This window comes from Tetrahymena thermophila (assembly GCF_000189635.1).
Source record: "Tetrahymena thermophila SB210 genomic scaffold scf_8254788, whole genome shotgun sequence".
Taxonomy (NCBI): Eukaryota; Ciliophora; class Oligohymenophorea; order Hymenostomatida; family Tetrahymenidae; genus Tetrahymena; species Tetrahymena thermophila.
The window spans coordinates 95,188-119,227 of record NW_002476544.1 but is presented as its reverse complement, the minus strand read 5'-3'; the positions used below and the strand labels follow the sequence as shown (position 1 = coordinate 119,227).

General features: G+C 23.4%; 5 protein-coding genes across 5 annotated transcripts; 3 read left to right on the top strand and 2 right to left on the bottom strand. All coding sequences in view use genetic code 6, as the record gives it.

Moving 5' to 3' along the window:
- Positions 1-283: 283 nt before the first annotated feature.
- On the top strand, positions 284-4,135 carry TTHERM_00259560 (cyclic nucleotide-binding domain protein; the record flags this gene model as incomplete). Its single annotated transcript, XM_001009002.2, has 8 exons — positions 284-469; positions 596-779; positions 987-1,022; positions 1,084-1,254; positions 1,322-1,403; positions 1,480-1,647; positions 1,822-2,344; positions 2,507-4,135. The coding sequence occupies 8 exons, from the start codon at positions 284-286 to the stop codon at positions 4,133-4,135; spliced, it is 2,979 nt and encodes a 992-aa protein (XP_001009002.2).
- A 1,270-nt stretch (positions 4,136-5,405) lies between these two features.
- On the top strand, positions 5,406-9,554 carry TTHERM_00259550 (cyclic nucleotide-binding domain protein; the record flags this gene model as incomplete). Its single annotated transcript, XM_001009001.1, has 8 exons — positions 5,406-5,711; positions 5,890-6,079; positions 6,138-6,173; positions 6,304-6,472; positions 6,870-7,073; positions 7,277-7,862; positions 8,271-8,929; positions 9,002-9,554. The coding sequence occupies 8 exons, from the start codon at positions 5,406-5,408 to the stop codon at positions 9,552-9,554; spliced, it is 2,703 nt and encodes a 900-aa protein (XP_001009001.1).
- Positions 9,555-10,275: 721 nt separating this feature from the next.
- On the bottom strand, positions 10,276-13,395 carry TTHERM_00259549 (Sel1 domain protein; the record flags this gene model as incomplete). The annotated part of the gene is made up of 2 exons (XM_001471097.1): positions 10,276-11,173; positions 11,399-13,395. The coding sequence occupies 2 exons, from the start codon at positions 13,393-13,395 to the stop codon at positions 10,276-10,278; spliced, it is 2,895 nt and encodes a 964-aa protein (XP_001471147.1).
- A 745-nt stretch (positions 13,396-14,140) lies between these two features.
- TTHERM_00259540 (proprotein convertase-like protein) lies at positions 14,141-17,794 on the bottom strand (the record flags this gene model as incomplete). Its single annotated transcript, XM_001009000.3, has 8 exons — positions 14,141-14,209; positions 14,551-15,118; positions 15,208-15,529; positions 15,632-15,651; positions 15,727-16,122; positions 16,186-16,299; positions 16,629-17,689; positions 17,747-17,794. The coding sequence occupies 8 exons, from the start codon at positions 17,792-17,794 to the stop codon at positions 14,141-14,143; spliced, it is 2,598 nt and encodes an 865-aa protein (XP_001009000.3).
- A 2,819-nt stretch (positions 17,795-20,613) lies between these two features.
- Positions 20,614-22,383, top strand: TTHERM_000259511 (kinase domain protein; the record flags this gene model as incomplete). The annotated part of the gene is made up of 1 exon (XM_012795885.1): positions 20,614-22,383. One exon carries the CDS (start codon positions 20,614-20,616, stop codon positions 22,381-22,383), a length of 1,770 nt encoding a protein of 589 aa, XP_012651339.1.
- Between the last annotated feature and the right edge of the window lie 1,657 nt (positions 22,384-24,040).

The window sequence follows — 24,040 nt, the reverse complement described above, 5'->3', positions numbered from 1 at the left end:
CAATTTATTTTTAACTTAATTATGTTTGTTTATGTGTGTTTCTTATTCTCGCATTTCATGTCGACAATCAAATTAATAAATTTAATTTTAGAAATATAAGTGAATACAAGCTTAATAACACATATTTTTGCTTTAGCTTAATAAATATTCATAGAATCTACATTGAAAAAATAGCTGGTAATTACCAATTAATTAATTAGATAGTCAATTAATTTTTTCAAAAAATAAATAGAAAAAAATAAGAAGAATAAGGAAAAATAACAGATTAGTTTTAAAGGAGAAAATGTTTGACTACGCCTAAGCAACGGCAACATTTATGAAGAGAGGATCTCTCGACACAGACCACTTGGTGGATGCAATGAAGAAGAAAGATAAAGTTATTCCTGATGAACTGAATCACAAAAATTAGCTTTTATTAGAAATATTGGATAAAAACACTGTTAATCTTTAAAACGAAGAAGATTCAAATGTAGAAATTAAGATTAATTGAGCCATTTTTTATAACAAAGCAAAAGCATTGAATTACATAGCGATTATTATACAAATAACTATTTATAATATTTAAATGCTATATAAAATATTTTAAAATACATAGATGGCTATTTATATTTGCAGAAAGGCTGTCAAAAATTAGCTCGAAATAGAATTTCTACTTAAGATAATTGAAGGTCTGGACATATTTCAAAAGCACTAGGATGTTAAGGCAAACTGTTCAAGAATAATTCTTAACAATATTAAATATCGCTTTTATAAGAAAAATGAATGCGTCTTTCGTGTAGGTAAAATTAAATAGAGAGAAATAATATGATTTTTTTAAAAAGAGTTTGTTTATTTATTAGTATTATTTATGTTAATTAAAATTAAGAGGTTATTGTTCTATAATATTTCGCATAGATTGTTTGTTTATTGATTGATTGACCAGCTTAAATTTTTATGCTGTTTTTAAAAAAACTAATTTTATAATTTAATTTTAATCAAATAAATAGGCGACAAAGGAGGGAGTTATTTCATTGTACTAAAAGGTAAAATAGTTTGTTTCAATAATTTGGCATTTTTATTTAAATGCTTTCATATACAATTTAGGATCAGTACATTGCTTAATTCCAGATTTGAAGAAAGATGATAAAGGCGATGATTAAGATGATGATTTATTTACAAATAATAGCAAACCTTCAGATCACTCAACTGAATATAATTAGAAATTTTAGAAGGCAAATTAGAATGTTGATAATCAGTAAATTTCATATGAAAGAAGTATTTATAAATAAATCCTACAAATAAATAAATTAATAACATTAATTTTTTTTCATTAAAATTAAAGAAGTTCAGAATCAAATTAATTCTTAAGGAAATTCTTCAAACGCACCAAATTCTTAACTGCCCAAAAAAATTTTATTTAGAAAGTAGATTATTTTTTAATTTAATTTATCATCTCAGATTTAAATTAATAAAATTTAAAATTTATTTCTTTGTAATTAGGTCTAACACCATGAGCGAGTCCCGTACAATAGCTCTCCTCAGAGAACACAAAAAGAGAGATGAAGACTAAGATTTTTTAGAGCATCAATATCCAAACATGAAGCTAGTTAAAACTTATAGCAACGGAGGAGCGTTTGGAGAAATTGCCTTATTAACAAAAGAAAAGAGGTAAATAAATAAATGAATATTTATAATCAAATTTAATTTTATTGAAGATTAAAATAAATTCTATGCTTTTTAAAAATTAAATAAGGAATTTAATTTATAACACTAAATTTTTATTTGTAAAATAAAACAAAAATGTCTTTGTGTGTTAATTATTTTCTTTTAATATATTTAAAGAACTGCTACTATGGTTTGTGAACAAGATACTCATTTCATGTGCTTGTCTAAAGAAGGCTTTGATCAAATTATGGGAGCTTATAGGGAATTCGTTTTCAATGAAAGAGTTGAGTATTTGAGGCAATTTTCTTTCTTTAAGAATATTCCTACATCTTAGCTCCTTTCTCTATGGCATTACATGAAAGAAGAGAAATTTAATATGAAGAATATAATTTATACAGAAAACGATCCAAGTTGCTTCATATTTTTCATAAGAAAAGGCGAAGTACAAATAAGCAAAATAGCAAAAGAAGAAGAAGTGTAACAGGAGTACTTGCAGCTTAATGAAGAAGATGTTTTTGCATCTATGAATATTTCTAAGCAAAAAAAAGAGAAAAAAATCAATTAATCTAAGAGAGTCCCTCTTGTACTTTTAGGTCCTAACTGCTACTTTGGAGACGAAGAAATTTTCTAAAAGCTACCTTCCCGTATTTCACAGGCATAGTGCTAAACGGAGTCTTAAATATTAATTATAGAAAAAAAAGTAAATCATTCAAAAGATTAAATATTATTATTCAATTTTTATAAGAAATATTTTTCATTTTAATTATTAAAAGAAAAAAATTTATTATTTTATTTAAATTAACAAATTTTAACATATTTTTACAGCTTATTTTTATTTATAAATTTAACCTTAAAAATGTAGAAACTTTTTGGATTTTTGAGATACCATGATTAGTTCTAAAAATTTAAGGATGATGTGAAAGTTAAATCTAATTGGAAAGAGCAATAGCTTCAGAAACCAAGCTATTTAAACTACTAAAAAGAGAAGCTAAAGCCTCTAAAAGAACAGTAATCAAACGGATAGCAAATTAATGATAAGCTCACTCCTAAGATTTCTAAGCAGAATTCTTAAATATTCTTTTTATAAAAAAAAGACTCTGCTATTTTAGGTCCTCCTTCTGCACTTGAAAAAATTTCGTCAAATGATGTGATTCCTTTGAATGTGTCAACACCTAGCTAGGGAAAATTAAACTTACAGAGGACAAAATCATTCTGCTACAATGAGATAAACATAGCTACAACTCCAATTCATGAGTTAATGAAGTTTAAGCAATAACTAGATCTTCACAAATCTCCTTAGTAAGAACAATCAAACTCATAAAAATTAATCAGTATTGCAGAGAACACCTCTTTTGATAAAAATGAATATACAAATGAAAAATATAATATAGTTACTCAAAAAGTTCGCTAAGCTAGATTATCAAATGGAATTATAATTATGGATGCAACACCAAAGAGAAAATCTTTTGTTTAGCAACCAGCTAACACATTTTTTACTGAATTAATGAAAGATTTTACTCTTCCAGATCTCAATCCTACATATCAAAGCGACGAAAAGTAAGAATCATAACAGTCAATAAATGAAACAAGTATCGTGCTTTCAGCAAAAAACGCTAACAAAAAACAATTGAATAGACAAAAAACAAATTAATTCTCAAAGAATAGCTCATAGTCAACAACAAACATTATTTGTAAAAGAAATTCGAAAGCAAAAATTTGCGAAGATCAGAAACAGATAACTAATTACTTATAATCTGATAAGGAAGCCTAACAAAGCTAATCTAAAATCCGTAAATTTAATAGTTAGAAATTAATCAGAGGAGCTTCATATCATCAAGATATTTAGAAAAGTTTGCCTTAGCTGAAAACCTTGACAGCAACTAACAAATACCAAGAAAAAGCCTATAAAAATCAATAGAATATAGATAATTTTATTTATAATAATGCAGGAGAATCCTTAGAGTATTTGAATGATAGCAAAATTAAAAAACAGAAAGAATTTTTGACCAAAATTTAAAACACAAGCTCGATTCATGAGCAGACTAAGAATATTCTAAGTATCGATGCAACAATAATGAGTGTTTCTAGCAAAAAAAATAATCCTCTATCTGATCAAACTAATAAGTTTGAAGGTGAGTAGTTTATTAAAAGTCCATCTAGTTTGATCAATTAAAGGAAAAAGAATGCTCAAACAGGCATGTCATTTTATTAGAACTCTGGAGTTCTTTTAAGCAAAAAGAGTCAAAAAGAATATTTGTAGGAAAAAAAAGGACCATATGGTATGACTTCGAGCTTGATACTCGATAACAGAAAAAACTTGAACATTGATTTAAGAAGCTAGCAAGAAAACATTTTTACTGACAAAAATAAGTTCTTGGGTTTGTAAATTAGAAAGTAACTTTAGTTTTCTAACTGGAAATTCTAAACTCAGCCCAGCAAAATATTTTAAATGTCCTCAGAAAATATTTAAGAAAAAATTTAGAGAATATGAAAATATTTATTGAATATTTTAATAAATAAAAATCTCAAATATATTAAGTAAGTAAAGCTCAAGAAATAATCAAATTTGTGATATGAACCATAAAACATTATTTATTAAATTTTTTACATTAAACTATTCGCACTTTACATTAATTATAATCTTTATTAAAAATGAATAAATAAATTACCTGAAAATAGCAAAAAGCTGCTTTAAAAAAATGATTTATTTTGTCTATCAAATTAATTACATTATCTAAAGAATATTGTTATAAAGATATATTTAAATAATTATGCAAACAAATTTTATTTATTTGTTTGATTATATTATTTGCGTTATATTATATATAGGTATCTACACTATTTCCATTAAATTACTTTTATTTACAAAAATTTTATTCTTCATCCTTATATAATTTTTATGAATTCATAAAACTTTTCATTTCAACTTTTAAGTTTAGAGGTCTTACAGTATTTAATACTAAGGAAGATAGATAATATAAGGATTACAAAAAAAATAATTATATTTGTAAATCATTCTAATAAAACAACATAAACCTTATTTTTTAGTATAAATAAAAAATTATTTTATTATAAGCCATTAAAGTAAATTGATTGGACTTATAATGTCTGACACTTATTCAATATAAAAACTGCTCAAAATATTAGTTTTAAATTAATCACTCTAAAATCAAATTTACACTTTAAAAAAATTAATTAATTAAATTGTCTATTCTTAAGTAATATTTTTTTAAAGACAAAATTTAAATTATAACTAATGGACTATGTTTCACTGTTTAAAGAATAATAATCAGAAATTCTAATTTTTTATTTTAAAAATAAATTTGGTTTTTTTGATTAACTATTTATGAACATAAGATTTTTTTAAAAGTTTGAATATTTAAATAAAAATAAGTAAAAAAATATGAATTCACTTATTTTTTATTTTCTCTTTCGTTTTTTTACCTCAAATACAAATAGAATATTGTAAATTATAATAAAATTCAAATCAGTTATTTGATATTAAGTGAAAGTTTTCAAATTCTGTGATTAAATAATCATAAAATTAATAAATCGCCAAGACAAATTTTTGACTCTTATGAATTCTATTTGTGTTTTTATTAATGATAAGCTGCTGATGATGCTCTAAAATATCAATTATTATTAATTAATCAATTTAGAAATTTGTTTAGTAACAATATCAAACAATTAGCAATTGATTAATACTCTTGCTATTAATTTAATCAATTAATTTACATTCACAGCTAAAAAACAAAATCAATATGAATAAATTGGTTGCTAAACTCTCCCAATTAAAAGCTAGTTAATCAGAATACCCTGATTTAGAAACTAATGCTGAACAGATTTAAAGAAAGCAGCTTCCCTTTGTCAGTATTATAGGAGCACAAAAAATCAACCTTGAAAAGGAAACAAGCAACTTCTTGCAAAGAGGTTCTTTGGATTCTGCAGGTTTATTGCGCGCTTTAGAGAGCAAAGATTAAGGATAAAATCTCTCTGAAAAAGAGAAAGCACTATACTAAATATTCAATAAAAAGGAAATAGATCTTCGAAATTCAGCTGAAGCTAATGTAAAAGCTTATTCAAATCTTTAAACTGAATATAAAAATAGTTTTTTTTTGTTTAAATTTTTAATGAAATCAATTATAATCAATGCTTACTTAAAATGTTAAGAACAAAATTAAGTTTTGACAAAATATTACATGAAAGGCTTGGAGTTTAAACAAATCGTATTTTTTTATTATAAAGCTGGCTATTTACATTCTTAGAAAGCAGATTAAAAACAATTTGGAAATGCGTTTCTTGCAATAGGTAATCCAAAACATCAGCATCTTTAAGTAGAATCCAGGCATGGCTTCTGATTCATTGATCTCAAGCAACTTATTTAAGCAGCTAAAGCATGAATTTTATCCACGCAGAACAGTCCTCTTTAATTATGGTACCTTAAATATTATTTGTATGCTGAAATTTGGTTAAATTATTTATATATTAAACAGGTGACTAAGGAGATAAATACTACATAGTCTTGAAGGGTATATATATAAATAAATTAATATTTAATACTACTTTTCGTTATATTAATCAACTTTTTAATTCAAGTGAACGAAAATTTCCAGATAAATTACTTAACTAATCAAGAAATAATTTTTATTTTATTAACAGGTTCAGTATATTGCTTATTGCCTGATAGTTAGCTGAGTGAAGAGCAAAGATCATGCAATAGAAGTTTAAATCTTTAATAAAATCGTCCTCACTCTCCTTAATCGAATAGATCTTCAAATTAGTAAGAGTAACTCGAAAAAGAAGATAATCCGAAGTTTCTTAAAGTACTGTAAATCGATTACTTCTTTTCATTATTTTTAAAATATTCCTTGTTTTTAATCCAGATTAAGTATAAACTTAATAAATCTTATTTCGACATTTATTTCTTTTTAAGCTTAGATAGAAAGATAAATTAAGAATTATATTACTCATTTATTTTGCTGGATATTTTGATAATTATTAGCTATTTATTTATTTGATTATTTATTTATTTTCATGGATAGCTTTTATTTGCCTATTAAAAATTCTTTTTTAATTAAAAAATTTTTGATTACATCTGCTAATATTCAAATTTAGTCAATATATATTATAATAAGCTAAATAAATGAATAAATCTCAATTTTTTGGATGCCAAATTTATTAAATGTAAATCAATATAATTTAATTTACCTTTCTAATATAAAAAGCCAAAACATAACAGCTAAAAAGAAAACATTTGCATTTTTTGCAAAGCTTGGAATGGCTTAAACTTTTCTGGAAGAAATTAGAGAAGAACAAGCTCTTACAGATGAAGAATATATGAGAAAAAAATTCCCTGATTTCAAGGCTGTTAAGTAAATAGGACCAGGAGAAAGCTTTGGTGAAATAGCTTTAATGACAAACAAAGGCAGGTAATTTAATATTATGATTTTTAGTTTTGATTATATTTAAAAAATTTAAATTAAATTAAATTAATTCATTTTGTTTAGTTTATTTAAATAAGAATTATTTTTTTTATTAATTCTATTAATTTTTATAAATTTTAATAATTTATTTTATTGTTTAAATTTTAATAATAATTTTTTTAAGCTGAATTTTATTAATTTTAATTTAGAACGGCCACAATATTTTTAAAAGAAGATACTCATTTTATGAGTCTTAGTAAAGAAGGATTCAACAAAGTTTTTAGCATTTATAAAGCTAAAATTTTAGAAGATTAAATTTAGTTTTTGCATAATTTCTCATTTTTTAGAGATTTAAGCAAATTCTCTTTGTTACAACTTTTATATCACTTTAGAATAGAAGTTTTTTCTTGTAAATAAATAATCTACTCTTAAAAAGATAGTGCTGATAAACTTTACTTAGTTCATCGTGGTGAAGTTGAAATCTCTAAAAAATATATCATAAAAGAAGATTAAACTGAGCCTTAATACTTTAAAAATAACTTGATCAATAGGAACAGTAATTTTAAAATGACTAAAGACGAAAATAAATATATCATTGAAAAATCAACAGATGGTGCAATTAATTTGAAATAATCATTAAAGCGATAGAATTAAATATAAAAAAACATCACAATTTCTAAAGTAGGCTCTAATTCTTACTTTGGAGAATATGAAATAATAAATGAAAAAAGTTTAAGAGAGACACAAGCTAAATGCTCTTCTGTAACTAGTGAGATCTATATAATTGATATAAAGGTATTTATTTATTATAAATATGCATAAATTATTTAATTTTAAAATAATAAAATCAATATTTTATTTATGCAATAATTTAAAGGTGAAGTAATTAGATTTCAATATATAATATTAAACCAAAACCTTCTTCATTTATATATCTGAAAATTATTCTTGAAAAGATGAAAAAAATTTTATTTTTTGCAAATATTTCTAAAAAACTCATTTAAGGAAATTTAAAAGGATTTTAGATTATTTGAAAGATTCAAAAAAATTCAATCATAATTAATTGTTTTCTTAAATTAATTGCTTTCTTGCTTAATATACAAAAGATTTTATAAATATTTTTGACATATTCAATTATTTATTTATGAATTTTTAAACATTTTAAATTAAAATTTTAATAATAAATAAATATTTTTTTAAAAGAAACTCAAGCAAATATTAAGTGTTAAAGAATACTAAATGCTCATAGAAGAAAGCAAAGTTAGAATAGAATTTCAGGAGAAAAGAATTCACTAATCTATAAACTTAAAGGAAAACTAAATGGAAGTATTAAAATAAAATAACAGTATGAATAACAATAAATCAGTGAACGAGTTTTAAAATTAACATTCTATAAAAGCTATTAATTAAAAAAGAAATTCTCTTTATGAAAAATAGCAATAGAATTAAGAAAATTATGAATTACCTCAACCTTCTCAGTTGATTAAAGGAGGAGTAATATTATGCAAGGATTAAACTTCATACAATCTAACTTCTCGCACAGAAGAAAGTGTGATAATTCCTTAAACCCCAAAAACAATATTTCCTTCAAGTAAAGTGACAAGAAAGTCTTTTGCCTCTTCAAATAAAGATTCTACTATGACATCGTCAGCAACTACAAGATTATAGTCTTAGTCTAAGCATAGATCCTCTCTATAAAATATTTAAGATGATTTTAATTCTCTAACATAAATTTTAAATCAAGAGGTAACTCCTTTTAAAACTTCTCTAAACTAATTGAGTTCAGCTCAAATACCTTTTACGAACAATAAAATAAAAAGAACCCTAACATTACAATAAACGAATGGATACATACCAGGACTGTAATTTATTTAAAATTATTTAATAAATGTTGAGCTCTCTTAAATTATTATTATTAAATCAAAATTTTATAGGTATCCTCAAAAAACTTTGGCTAATTTACCTATTGCCAGTATGAAGTAGTACTTTAAAAGCTAGAAAAGTGAAAGATATATAAATTAAGAAACTGAATTAAAAACAGAAAGTTGTGGAGGTTATGAATAAGGCAATGATGATATCCAAGATTAAATTTAAAAGCTGAAAGAAGTTTACTAATTATCTGTAAAAAGAGGAGCTATGCTCAAGGAATACTCTAAAAGATTAATGGTTTAGCAATTAGTTGAAAAACCAAAGCAAAATCTAGCTAGCCAAATTTTAAGAAGCAAAAGAAAAATATAAGGAAATAATCACCTGTCCGCTGAACAAAAAAGTATTATAAATTCTTCTACATAAATTCCTTCAAGCATGCAAAGTCAAACTAAAAAAGATATTACAAGTCTAAAAACACTGCATCATACAGAGTCAACTCCTAATATTACCTCTTTAATGTACATCAGAGATAGCTTAAATGTAAGGAGTCCACTAAACAAAAATAACTCTATAATAATTTAACAAAACGAAGTGAGGGTTCCAGCATTTAATGAATGAAGGATTTAACTGCCTTTATAATAAAAACATAAAAAATTCAATTAACTTAATTAATTTAATAAAAACACTTTTGAAAAAATTGGATTAAATTCGATAAAAATAAATAGATAGAACAAAATATAAAATGATTAAATTAAAATAAACTAAATTATATTATTCAAATAAATTACTCAATAGATGGATATAATCCCATTAAAATTAATTTTCAAATATATTAAATAAAATATTAGCTTATACTATAAATCTATTTATTTATTTAGTCTTTATTTCCCTTAGTTATACTTTAACTTTCTAATATTCTTTTTATATTTTTTATATCAAACTAAATTTTTGATAAATTTATCTGAACTAAATTATTAAAAAACTCATAGTTTATCTATCCTTAATTTTTGAGGAATGAATTGAAGTATTTTAGTATCATTAAGTAAATAAATACAAATTATTTTCGATTTAATAGAAAGTAAAATTTTAAGAATTGAATGGCACAAAAATAAAATTAATCATAAAAAATAGTAAATATTTTATTTAATTATAGATATAAAATGTATAATAAAGTAATTAGATTTATTTAACTATTAAACTTATTTATTTATTTAGTATTTTTTTTTTTAAAGTAGTTGGTTTATTAAAGATTTTCCAATGCAACTTACTTTCTTACATATTTATTTTTTGTCTTTTGTTAGTTATTTTTATGAAATTTCTCATTCAATAATAATTAATTTCAAAAAAAATGAGAAAAGAAATTCATAAATTTATCAAGAAGATTGTAAAAAAAGAGGAAAACTTTTCTTAAAATTGCTGGATAGATATTTTTAAATTCAACTTCATCGTTAACAACCATTTTAATTATATTATCATTATATTCGATAGCTTTTGTCAAATTCTTTTCTACATAATATCCGTTTTGATATAGGTAACTAATAGAATGAAGGCTTTCAGGTAAATATGAAGTTGAATTATATATTTCATAAGCCAATTAATAGCTATGAGTAAAAGAGTTTGATCCTTTAAAAATCTGATGTCCTACTTAAGCAAAACTTTCATTTCTATGAAGTAGTGCATCTTTGTAGTAAAAAATCATAGAACAAAGGTCATAATCGTTATAAGAGCATATTAAGTTCTTCTCTATACTCTACTCTCTATTATTCTAGTCTCTCATCAGAGTTTTCCATAAAAAACCAGTATCATGGTATGATTAATCATACCCCATGAAAGAAGCAAATATTGAATAAATAAGAGCATCTTCATATTTTCCTGCTTAGTATTTCTTCAAAGACTTAACTGAATATACATTTTGTTCATTCTAAGAATCTTCTTCTTTTTTAAGCATGAAACCTAATAGTGTTTCGCATGTCATTCCAATATCTTTCCCTAAGTTGTATTAAATAGCCATAAATATCTGAGCTCTTTTATTATTGTGCACAATAGGTTTTATTAACTCAATAGACTTAGTTACATTCTTTGGGACATTGTCAAATCCTTATTGATATAAAATGGCTAAATTAACTCTGGAGTCTTAGTGACCTGCACGCATTGCTACTTCAAAATATGAAGCTGCTTTAGTTTAATTCTAGGGAACGTCTAAGCCTATCAAATATAATTATGCTAAGCCTGCATATCTAATTTATTTAAAAGAAATACATAAAAATAAATAAATAAATATATACCATAATCTATTTTTTCAAATTCAATTCGAAAATTAACTAAAAATTATTTTATTAATTAACTATACTGTTTAAAAGTTTTTAATAAAAACTTAAGCTGAAAGATAATATCTAATAAAAATTGTGTTATATAAATAAGTTCGAATAAATAGAATAATGAATTAAAAGAAATAATATTACGCTATTTTTTCATCCAATTCAATAGCACGCTAAAAATATTCTTTTGCTTTTTTCCCGTCTTTTTAAGTTCCTTAGCCGTTCATTAAGAGCAAACCAGTATTAAACATTGCTTATGCAACACCTTATTCAGCTGCCATTTAGAAATAGTTGAAAGCCTATTAGTGATTCTATTAAATATTATTTTCTAAATTGCCTCTATAGTAATCGACACCTAATTGTAATTAAGCTTAAAGATCTCCTAAATCAGCTCTTCTTCTTAAGACTTCTTCAGCATGATTAGTTGGATTCATACCATAATGATCAATCATTTCCTGATAATTCAAGTCAGTATTTTAGAAGATAAGCTAATCAGTTAGAGAAATGTCTTCGTCTTCTTCTTCCAAATTGTCTGACGATAAGTTCAGCTCCTCATGAGACATATTAACAACTTTTCCTGCAATGTTGAGTGTGTATTTGCAAGGTAAGCAGTTATTGTTTGTATCTTGTTGCATAAAATGAATAGTAGAATCTAAGACATCAAAAATTTTATCTATTGCATTTTCAGTTATTTTTTTTGAGATCTTCAAATTGTTTATTTTAAGCTTTTCATTTAGTAATTAATATAATTTATTTCTAATTTCATCCTAATTGTCTGAAATATCTTCTTATTCGTCAGAAACATCATCATTTTCTTCTTAATTATCAAACTTTTTATCTTCTTTATCAACATTTTATTTTTCTTCATTATTTTTTTCATTCTTTTCATCAACTTAAGATTAATTTTTGCTTTAATTATTCTGTTGCTAATTTTTATTTACTTAGTGTGTCTATTTAACTTTATTAGATTGTTTCTATTGCTAGTTAGGTATTTCATTGCTGTCATTGATGTTATCAAGAACTTCTATTATACCATCTTCACTTAAAGCAATATTTTTCAATTAACTTTTAAGATTCTTCATTTCTTCTTTTGTAATAGTCATTGGTTCATACTCAATTCCATATTCTTCTTTCATCAATTTTTCAATTTCCTTCAATTATTCATTTAACATCTCCTCGTCTTCTTCTGAGATGAATTAATCAAAGGCAGGATCTTCTATAAAAGGTTTCTTTTTTTCAGTAGAAACATAATGAATTAGTTAATATTATTCTTAAGTTATAACACCCTCTGGGAATTAGTATTCTTTGTTCTCAAGCTTTAGTCTGTAAGATTTAAGCTCAAAATTAGTAGCAAAATAATCCTCTATTTGCTAATCACTTCCTTATTTAAGAGTATCTTGAAATTTACTTTCCATCAAAATACCAAGCATTTCATAAAAGTTATGATCTAAGTTCTTTAATTTCATACACTAAAGAATCTCTGTGAGCTACATCTAATAAGCTAAAGAACTTCCTCTTAAAGTGGCAGCATTAACAAGCATAGTGCTTAAATTTTCAAAACTTAGGTTGTGACTGTCGATGATTCCATTTAAATTTTCTGTAAAACGACTCATCCAAAGCATAAATAATAAATAAATAGGAGCGTCTTCGTTTAATAACTGCTCAGATTCGTGAAAGTAAAATAAAGCCTTGGCAAAATTTCTATTAAAAGAATCTACTGCATCATACTTTTATAATGCTTCTAATCTCTGTTTATTTACATCGCTATTTGAAGGATAATTTTTGCAAAAATTTAAATCTTTAAATTTATCTTGTTTAAATGCTTTTTCAGCAGGGTATTCAAATAGAGTGAATTTGCCTAACAAAAGAGCAGCTTCGTTTTAATTTAAATAGACATATGATTTCTACAGACATGTTTTTAATTCTCCTAAATTATAAGGATATTTAATTAATTTTTTTGTGTGTTTCCACAAAGCATCCTCACTAACCTTTACTGTTTTCGTTTCTTCTCCACTGAAAAACTATAAATTTTTAATGCTAACTTTAGGTTATAAATTAATAGCAAAATGGCTATAACAAAGCTGCACTAAAGCAAGAGCTAATAAAAATTTGCTAATAACTGTACGATAATGACCACTCATGCTTATCCGAACTAAATAAATATATCTTAACAAACAAACAGTAATCTCAATACCTATTTATTTCTTTTTGTTTTTTTTATTTTTAAAATTGATTTTAATCTTCAAACTTTCTATTTTTCTTTTTTATTTACTTGATAATAAGATATTATCAATTCATAAACTAAAGAGCTAACTGAGTACTTTTGATTTATCAAAAATTTTTAGTTTGATTTGAATTTCTTGAATCAATTAAGCTATTATCTTATAATTACGTGTTAATAATTTATTAAAAATTCAATCTATAAATAAACTAAAAAAGTCAAATATTAGCTAGAATTTAATTAGCAATTGAAGAAAAAAAAATGTTTAAATTAATAATAATTTATTTTAATTTTCATGAATTATTTTCAATAAGGTAAAACAATAATAATTAATTTCATTATTCAAAGCTTGTTTATTTATTTCAAAGTGATATCCAAGAATGAAGAAGCTATTATCAATTTTTTAGTAAAATATGTATTTAAGTAATTTGATAATGAGGGATAATTGTTTAGAATGAAAGCATACATTTGCAAATAGATATATTAATCATCTTATTAGAGTGAAAATTTAATCTTTTTTTATTTATTTGCCATTAAAAATTTAAAAATTCAATAAATGTATACAAAATACAAAAAAACTGGTTGAATTAAAAGATAGATCATTTTAATATCTTAAGTGTTGAATTATTTTTTATATGTAACAAAAAATTAATTAACATATATATTCAAAGTACAAATTGTTCTACCTATTCTGAAAATTCTGTTGGCTTTGTTTTTATTGATATGTAAGGTGTCTTTTTATTTAAAATCATAATTAATTTTAGAAATTTAAAATAAAAATTAATATTTTATTTATAATTTAAAGATTTATTGATTAAACTACTACAAAATTTATCAATTTAGTTTGAAATAAGTTAAAAAGAAGTTAAATAATTATTAATTGCTGAGTAAAATTAAAAAAAAAATGTTTATTATTTAATAAATAGTTTTTTAATTAAAATTTATAGTTTAAAAAAATTTAAGAAATAAAATGATTTAAGAAGCTATTTAGGAAATAAAAAAGTATTTTAAATTTAACCATTAAGTAAGCAAATATTAATCTGTAAAATAAATAAATTTAAAAGAATAAAAATACCGTTTTTAAATTATAATTTGAAGAACTTGGAGATGGATCTAAGTTTTATTAATTTGAAAGGCTATTTATTGTTTTTCTAACCTAAATTGATTATCTCTATAAGCCAGCGTTACTTTTTCTTTACTCTGTCGCGTTTATAGGTGAATTTGACAATAAATTTTTTTTCCCCTCAAAGGTGTTAAAATTGATAAATTACTGAAGAGAATTTACCTAGCTAGGGTTTTGTGATTTTAACTTAGCCTGTTTCTACAAATTTAAATTTGTTTAAATAATATTCTAAGTTTGCTCTTAGCTTTCCTATATAGATGATTCATTTTCATAAGCCTTGTTTTCAAAAATAGGAGCAATTGAAGTTTCCTTTTTAGTTTTTCTAGTAGGAGCAAATAAAGTATTTTGCAAACTAAACCTACTTGCATTTGGTGTTGATTTAGCTGGATTAATTTAACCAAGACTGCTTCTTACTTTTGTTTGTTTTTAATTAAATGAAGTTTAACCATCGGAATAATCAAATTATTAAACTGCTAAAGAAGCTCTGCTTTTGATGCTATTAAATTCGCTTTTAGGTAATCTTTTATAAATAAATTATGTAAAAAATTATGCAAAATTCCATAAAATAAATAAATAAATTAATATAAAATTTAAAATAAATCTATCTACTTTTCTTCTGAATCTATCTAATTTAGGATTTTTTTACTCATTGTATATGTGCGAGTTTGTTAAATAAAAACATCAATCGGGATTATTTTTTTCATTTACTCTCTTTCCCTTAAGTATAATCTACTTTTTTCTATGATAAGTTGTATGTAATAAACTAAGAAAATAAAAATTGGCAAAAAAGGCAAATAAATAATAACATTTGCCACTTAAGATCTGACACTTTCTTAAAAAATGTAACTTTGTTATGAGACAGCAGCCAAAATTATTGTTTAAACTAAAGCTGCTATAGAAATAGAGATGTCTATAATCCGAATTCTGTTATCTGTTTAAATTTTGAATATAAGGTTATATAGAACAATTAAGAGATATTAGGCCACTAAGTAAAATGGATACCCTTAAGGTAAAACTAATTTAAGTAAATTACCAGCAGAGATAAAAATCATTCTAATTGGTATTTATAAATATAAATGCCATTAAGTATGAATATCATAATTTAGATAATAAAATGATAAGGGTTACTCGCCCAATATTTCTACTTCTTATTCTTTATCAGATTTTATCAATATTGGTAAAATATAAAAGGGATGTAAAACGATAAAAGCAGCAGATAAATAACAAATAATTTCTTCTTTCAAGTCTAAGAATATTTACTTATAAATTCTATAAATGACATCTTCAGAGTAAGTCTCATAGAATAAGAAGATTACAGCTAAATAATAATTAAAAACAAATCTCTTTTTAAATTCATATGAGAACTTCTCACTCTTTTTTATTGAAGCAATAATCCCGAAAATTATATTAAACAGCAAGACAGCTCCTAATATAATGTAAAATCCCATGAAGTAGTCTAAATGTCCTTTTAACGAACTAAAGTTAGTAGGATTAAAGATATCTCCAACGTCTGCCAGTAATCTCCTAATTAAAATAATTAAAGATATTATTTATGTTTTAATTATTTTATATTTATTTAATTTTTACTCATTTCCTTCGAGATTCCTAATATTATCCAAAGATTTTGCTGGTTAATTTATATTAAATGAAAGCCAACTAGCATGAATCTTATCAATAAAAGCTTTTAAATTAAGTGATGCCCTAGTATATGTAAAAAATATTTTTATCAGATAATTTATTTTTATATTTTATTCTTAAATAAAGTTAAAAATTAAATTAAAAATTAATTTTGTTTAATTTTAAAATATTTTAATCAAATTTAATATAAAATCATCTTTTTTTAACTCAAAAAATGACTTTTTAGTAAAATTAAAGATTCATTGTTGATTTGACTTCAATTTTTTGTTTCTTTATTTACTATTCTTTGTTTAATTGCAATGATAAATAGAAAATGAGGTTATAAATAAATAGATGAACGAATTATTTACGGAAAAGAGTAGAATCCTGTAATTTAGAATAGACTATATTACCATAACACTAAGGATTAAAATGACTTTGTATTTAGAAGGAAAGTAGAAATAAGAAAGACTATTTGACTTATGTAAAGGAAATATGAAATAATATCAATAAATAAATTTTAAAAGCTCTAGTCTGGAACTGAGTAAGTGTTTCTTGTTTAGATTACTAATGCAAGGCCTTCAAGATTTTGGGGTAGAGGAAAGATTTTATTAGGGATTGTGATATTGAAGAAAACCATTTATGTTGGAGGAACTAATTAAGGGAAATAGAAAGTGTAAGTTATGTAGGTAAATTCTTCATATTAAATGTCAAAGGAGTAATCACAATTAGGGATATAAACATTTAGTATTTCATTCATTTTACCATACATCGCAACTTTTTATATAATTTCTACAGTTATTTAGTTTTCTTAATTACTTATTAGACGGAACATATTGTCAAAATTGACATATAATTATCTCTGATTTACTTATTTGCTCTTTTTGATATAGCATTTATCAGGAGTATATTCAGTTTCTCTTACACACTCATAATTTTCTTCTACTTCACAATTTGAGTTGCACCCATCCCCATTTAGATTATTTCCATCATCACATCCACTCTTCTTAAAGAGTAACCCATCTCCACATATTTCTTCGCATTAATTATTTTCGCTCCATTTAAAACCTGTTTTGCATCTAGATTTGCATAAGCCGTTCTCAAGAACATAACCATCTTCACATTATTTGCACTGAGACTTAGTGTGACATTATTTACAATAATCCATGCATTTCACACATTTGCTTTAATATTCATCAAAGTAATTTCCACTTTAGCATTATTAAATTTTGAAACACTGACCTGAATCTAATTAGTAATCAGTATAGCAAGATTAGCATATAGGCTTTTCTATTTAATTAGAATAGACACAATTTTTACAGCCTAATGGACACATATTGCATTACAACTTTTAAAAATCTAACCAATAACTATGTTTTAAATTGCAATGAACACTTTTTACATCACATTGTAAACATTATCCCAAAAACTCAAGATTTTTAAGTTTGATTTCCCTACCATTATTTGCTAAACTCTTCACATTAAAAAAAAATTAAGAAAAAATAATTAAATTAATGATAAATTTGATTACTTGTTGATAAGTAGAATTATTAGCTTTAAATTAATCAATTGCAATCATTTAAAAAAAATGATTATTTTTTAACTCATTTGAATTAAATATTATAAAAAATAAGCAAGCAACATCATTTCTCATGCTTTGTAATTTGCTGCAATACACAATAAGATTATTATGTAAACTATTTGTCACTTTTCTTTCAATATTATTATTTTGAGTAGTAATCTCTACAAAATAGTATTCATTATACTAAAAAAGTTAATCACTACTTATTTAATTGATTATTTCTTAACTTAATTCAAATTAATCGTATTGTTTGAAATCTTCAGCTATCAGTGCAGTTTAAGTGAATAAATTATTTTAAATAGGTTGTGATAAGTCTTCTATGACATCTGCAAAAGCATCTAATGTTATAATTTTTTTTTTTTTTAATTTACTTAAATTAATCAAACAGATATTTACTGAGATGCTTCTAAAAAAGAGAACTGATGATAATAAAACAGCAATAATATAGAAGTATAAGCATTCTTATTTAATAAAATTGAATCTATTATTAGCCCTTATTTTTAAGTATTTTTGTTAACTACTATTAGTATAAATTCTATTTGAAAAGTGTTTTTATTTGATTAAACTATGATGTTTGTTAGGTATTTTATTTCTACAAAATTTATTAATCTTAAAAATTAACCAGTTTAAATTATTAAACAAATATAAAAATAAAATGTGTATTTTTCTAATTTAAAAAGGATGATTTTTATTTTGGATTAGTTAATTAATTAACTTTTAAGTCTCTTTTTTAAAATAAAATTCCTAATTTATTTATTTATGTTCTATTTTTTAAATGAAGTTCTGAACAGAACTAATTTATCTTAGAAGTATTTATTTTTTTTATTATTTATCAATTAATGATAGCTAAAATAAAAATTTAGATTTTTAATCTTAGATCTAGCATTTGTTTTAAAAAATATGTTTTGAGTTATAATATATATATATTCATAATAATATTAAAGATGACTGGTCTCTTCTTTGATAATTTTTAAGAATTTTCAATTAAAAACTTCAAAGATTAATTTGTGAATATGCAAAATAATATCTGGTTTTGATATAATAAGCTATATATATAAATATCTTTTTGTATTTTTTCTTGAAATAGATTTATAAATATTTAAAAATTTAATTTCTTTTTTATTAATTTAGTTTTTAAATTTAAATAAGGACAATATAAATTCTTAAATTAATACCATGAAATTAATTAATTAATAATTATATTTATAATATGTATGATAAAAATATTTTTATATTAATTAAATAATAAAAGAAAGAAAATTTGAAAAATGCAATAAAATTTTTTTTTATTAAGGTTAAAAATAAAGATATTATTTATTTTTCATCTATTAGATTTATTTATGAATATAAGATTGTAGTTTAAAAGAAACATGTATTTTTATTTATGATTTAAGTTATAATTTAAATTAATTTTTCAAGTATTTTTAATAAATTATTATATTTATTTTACTAGAATATTCTTATTTTATTTTATTGATTTTAAAATATTTAGTTAGTTAGATCTATCTTTGCTTTTCTAGAATATAATAAACTCTCTAGTGTTTAGAAAGATTTCTAGAAGCATCTAGAATTAATTAAATAATAGTTAGTGAATATGATAGAATATAGTTTCAACCCATATCTTCTAAAAAGTAAAATATGGCATAAAAAAGCAAATAAACATAATTAAAAGCATAACTCAAAACAATTTTATTGAGTTTATTTCAAAATTAATTTCTTTAATTGTTAATTTAAAAAAATATTTATTAATTTTTATCTCCTAAAAAGAAATAAATGTCATCTTTCTTTTTGCTTGGTTTGAGTGATTATTCGAAGATGGAAATTTAATTTAGGCAATTTTCTATATTCTACAATCTATTCAGAAATTATTAGTAAAAAATTATAATTTGTTATAAATAAAAAGAAAAATAAAATTGATTGAAATTTTCTTGATATTAACAATATTGAATTCTATCATTGTTTTTATCTATCAATTTGCATTCATTTAGCTATTATAATTTTTTTTGCTTTTTCAATTTATTTTCAAATAGATAGATATATAGATAAATATTACAAAGATTTATTTGATTTTAAAACTTCTTTTATGTTTTTATCATGAATTAGAAATAGATAAAAACAGATCTAAATTATGGTTGACTATTTTAAAATCAATAACTTACTCATTTATAAATAAATTAATAGTTATATTATAATTTTATTTGTATTTTTATTATCATAAATGCAATTATTTATTCAAAACAATCAAAATAAATTTTTATTTTGCCATTTTTTTTTTATAAAAAATTGTATTTAACTAATTAATTTACTTCATTTCACTTTTTTTTTTTTGAACTTTATCCATTAATAAAAGTAAATATCTTTTCATTACAAAATTCAAAGATTATTCTTATTAGAATTCAATACTTGGGTCATGCAAATTTTAGAAATTCCTTGTAAGAAAAAAAAAAAAAAATAGAACATCAAGAAAATGCGTGCATTTTCTCTATAGAAAGTTTATATGTTTATTTATTTATTTGCTTGGTTGATTAATTTTATATTGATAAATGAATGAGAAGTTATATAAGTTATTATTTTTGAGGCATCAAGAATAAATAATTAATTAATTAATAATTAAGTGTTGTATTATTTATTATATATACTTATATATACATACATACATTCATAGAAAGAAAGAAAGAAACAAGAAACAAAAAACAGGAGAACAAACAATTTGTTTAAAATATATAATTTTTGTATTCTTTATTTCCTTTAAATCAAACTCAACAGAAGAACTTCACAGGCGTAAATTGTGTTGAAAAGAAGGCAAATTAAAGGTAATGAAGGAACAAGAAGAAGACCAAGAAGCAGATAAAAATCCTAACAATAAACAAAACCAAACCAACAAATCAAACAGAAATCAACAAATGCATCATTAAAGATTTCTTCAGAAGCTTCCTTTCAAGCATCAAGGAGGCAACTCAACTATTTTTGTTTACCGTTCTTCTCAAGGCGAGCTCTATATTTTCAAGGCAGCTCAATCTGATAGATCTGACAGGGTTAAGTGTTTGTCTAATGAATTCAGAGTTCTTTAGGATATCGGTTAGCACTCAGCTAACGTGAATGGCAACCAGCAAAATAACAATGGTGCTCAGTAGCAATAGGACAATTAGAATGGAAACAATAACCATTCGAATTTATCTGATGGATAAACTAATATTGAAAATGCTGCTTTGAATTAAGGCAACTAATAATTTTAATAGCAACAAATTTTAGAGGAAGAAAACATTGATTATCACCCTCATATTGTAAAGACTTATGGATATCGCACTAACTTTCATCATGAAAATATATTTTATCACGTTTTGATCCTTGAATTCTGTCCTAATGGTTCACTAAACAACGCTTTAGATTCTATGAAGGAAATTTTTAATCCTTTCTCATGTGATTAATCTTTTTAAACTTTTGCTTTAGGCCCTTCATCCGCTACTAATTAAGTTCAAAAATTGATAAATCAGTATTGCAAATACACCAGTCAGTCGCCTCAACCAAAAGATATTTAGCAACCTCATTGTCATTAAAATCATTACTAAAATTTGACTCAAAGCATACCATAAGGTGTGTTTACTACATTGAATTTATAGATCCACATTTAGGTGGTTCGTAATTTAATTAAATAGCTCGTATCAGCTATTTCATTCATTCACTCAAGAGGATATTATCACGGAGATATCAAATTAGCTAATATTCTTTTAGATAACGAATTTAATTTAAAATTGGCTGATTTTGGTACCACATCTAAAAATCAAAGTGCTCCAACTTCTGCTAATAAAAGCAATGCTCAAAGAGGCCTCTTGAATAGTGGAGGTTGTAAAATGCCATAACCACATATCGCTCCAGAAGCTCAAAGAGAGGGCAAATATCAGAAATATGACGGTTAAAAAGCAGATATCTTTTCTTTGGGAGTTGTTTTATTCTGTCTTGTATTTAATTAGTACCCGTTTAATACTGCAGGAGCCTAATCCTTTTAAATGTCACAATTTTCGCTCAAAAACGCATGGAACTAAGTCTAGTGTAAAATCAATTATTTGATTAATTAGCATCCTTCTGAAGATATCCTCAATCTCATAGATTTGCTCACTCAGATGCTTGACGAAAACCCATCAAAAAGACCTACAATTTTTGAAGTTGAGGAATCTAGCTGGATGAATTCAACTGAAGTGATATCGATTCCAGATGCGATCAAGAAGGTTCAAGTTGCTTAGAAATAAGAAAGTTAGAGAATATTAGAAGAACTCCAAAATAAGCAAAAGCAGTAAATAAATTAAAAAACAAATGCTCCAAATATCTCCTCTTAGTGCTAGAGTAAAACCGATGACAGGATTGAAAACGAAGAAGAAAAGCTTAACTCCTAAAACAGTAATTCCGCTTAGAGTCATAAAGATATACTATCGAAAGAGCATTATCACATTAGACTCTAAGAAGCGAAAGAGAGGTAAGAAAAGGAAAACTTGCACACTCAGCCCTATTTAAAAGTCCAAGAAAAAGAAACAGCTTTGTCACTTCAAGAAAACTCTTCACTTTAAAATTCAGGTGAGGCTGTGGATTGAAAAAGTTAGGCTCTCAATCACCACTTTATTTTTTGAGCAATAGAAGACTCAAAGAACAAAAAAAAAGAGTGGTACCTTATCAGAAGCATGCTTTTAAAAGATTTAACAAGCTAAACACTTCTTTAAATTTCTTATTTAAGTTAACTTATTTAAAAAAAATGAAGATCAACTAATTAACTAACTAACTATCTATCAACCAGCCAATTTTAAGGCTAACAAACAAACAAACAAAAAATACATAAATAAATAATTGCTGCAGTAACCCAAAAAAAATGGTTCCTTCTTCTTATTTACAATAAATTATTATAAGCATTATTCATTCATTCACTTATGAATAGAGAATATCAATAAACATTAAAAACAAACAATAACAAAAAACATTATTAAATTTTAATCAGAAACAAAATTAGAATGAGATAAGCTGATTATTTATTATTTTTTTAATCTATCAAAAATCAAAAACAAGCAAATTTGCATTTAGAAATACATGCATAATTAATTACCAATGATATCTTTTTAAATAATTTAATAAAATATCTTTAATTCTTAAATATCAAAAACAAAAGAAACAAAAAACAAACAAAACAAAAAAAGAAAGAAAGAAAGAAAATTTCAAGATAAAAATAAATATCTTTAATTTATATGAATCAATTATTTATTCTCAGCGTCTATTTATTTTTGACCAGAAAAAAATTATAGACGGCTGCTACAACCCTTCTCAATTCTTGAATCTTTGAATTTACTTTAATTATTAAAAAGCAAAATAAATCGCTCAAACAGAACAATAAATTAATCAATCAATCAATTAATTAATGAATTGAGGAGCGTAATCTAATGTAAACAAATAACAACATAATTTCTTAACAAAAAACTGAATTTTTGGAGATAGCTAAGTATTTATTGACCAAAAGAAATAATTATATAAATAGTTAATATCATCTAACAATGATAGACTGATTTTCTATTTATAAAAAACACTAACAAAACAATTTTCTTAATATTTCTGGTCTTAAATATTTAGGGATATCTCATTAAATTGCTCGCTCAACCTATTTATTTTTATCATAAATCAAACAAATAATAGAGATATAAAATTAAAGAAAGTTTATTGAAAATTCATCTTTATTAACAAACACAAAAAAACATACATATAAGTCCTCTTATAATTAATTATATTTGATAACTAATTTAAGCTAATATAAATATAAATGGGAATATAAGAGTATATAAGTATTATATTTATTTATGTAGTATTTTATCACATAAATCTACTAAATAACTTAATTCTTTTTCATTCTATTTTTTAATACACTAAATTTCCTTCATTTTTATTTTAATTGCTAATTTTTTTAACTAAATTGTTTGATAATCTTTTGAAAAAAACATTTAAACCCCAAAAACAAACACAAATAAATAACAATCAATAGATCAAATTTTTGATTTATTAAAATTTCAAACAAAGGGTTTGTTTGCATGAAATGCTCAGCTTTCAAAAGATTTTTAATATCTAAAAAATTGAAAATAAATAATTCAATCAAAAACTAAAGAAACATACATCTTTGACAAATAAAGTAGATTAATATTTAAAGAATTATAATTTTAAACTAAATTACAAACTCAAAATAATACATAATTAATTTTGCTATAAAAATCTCTA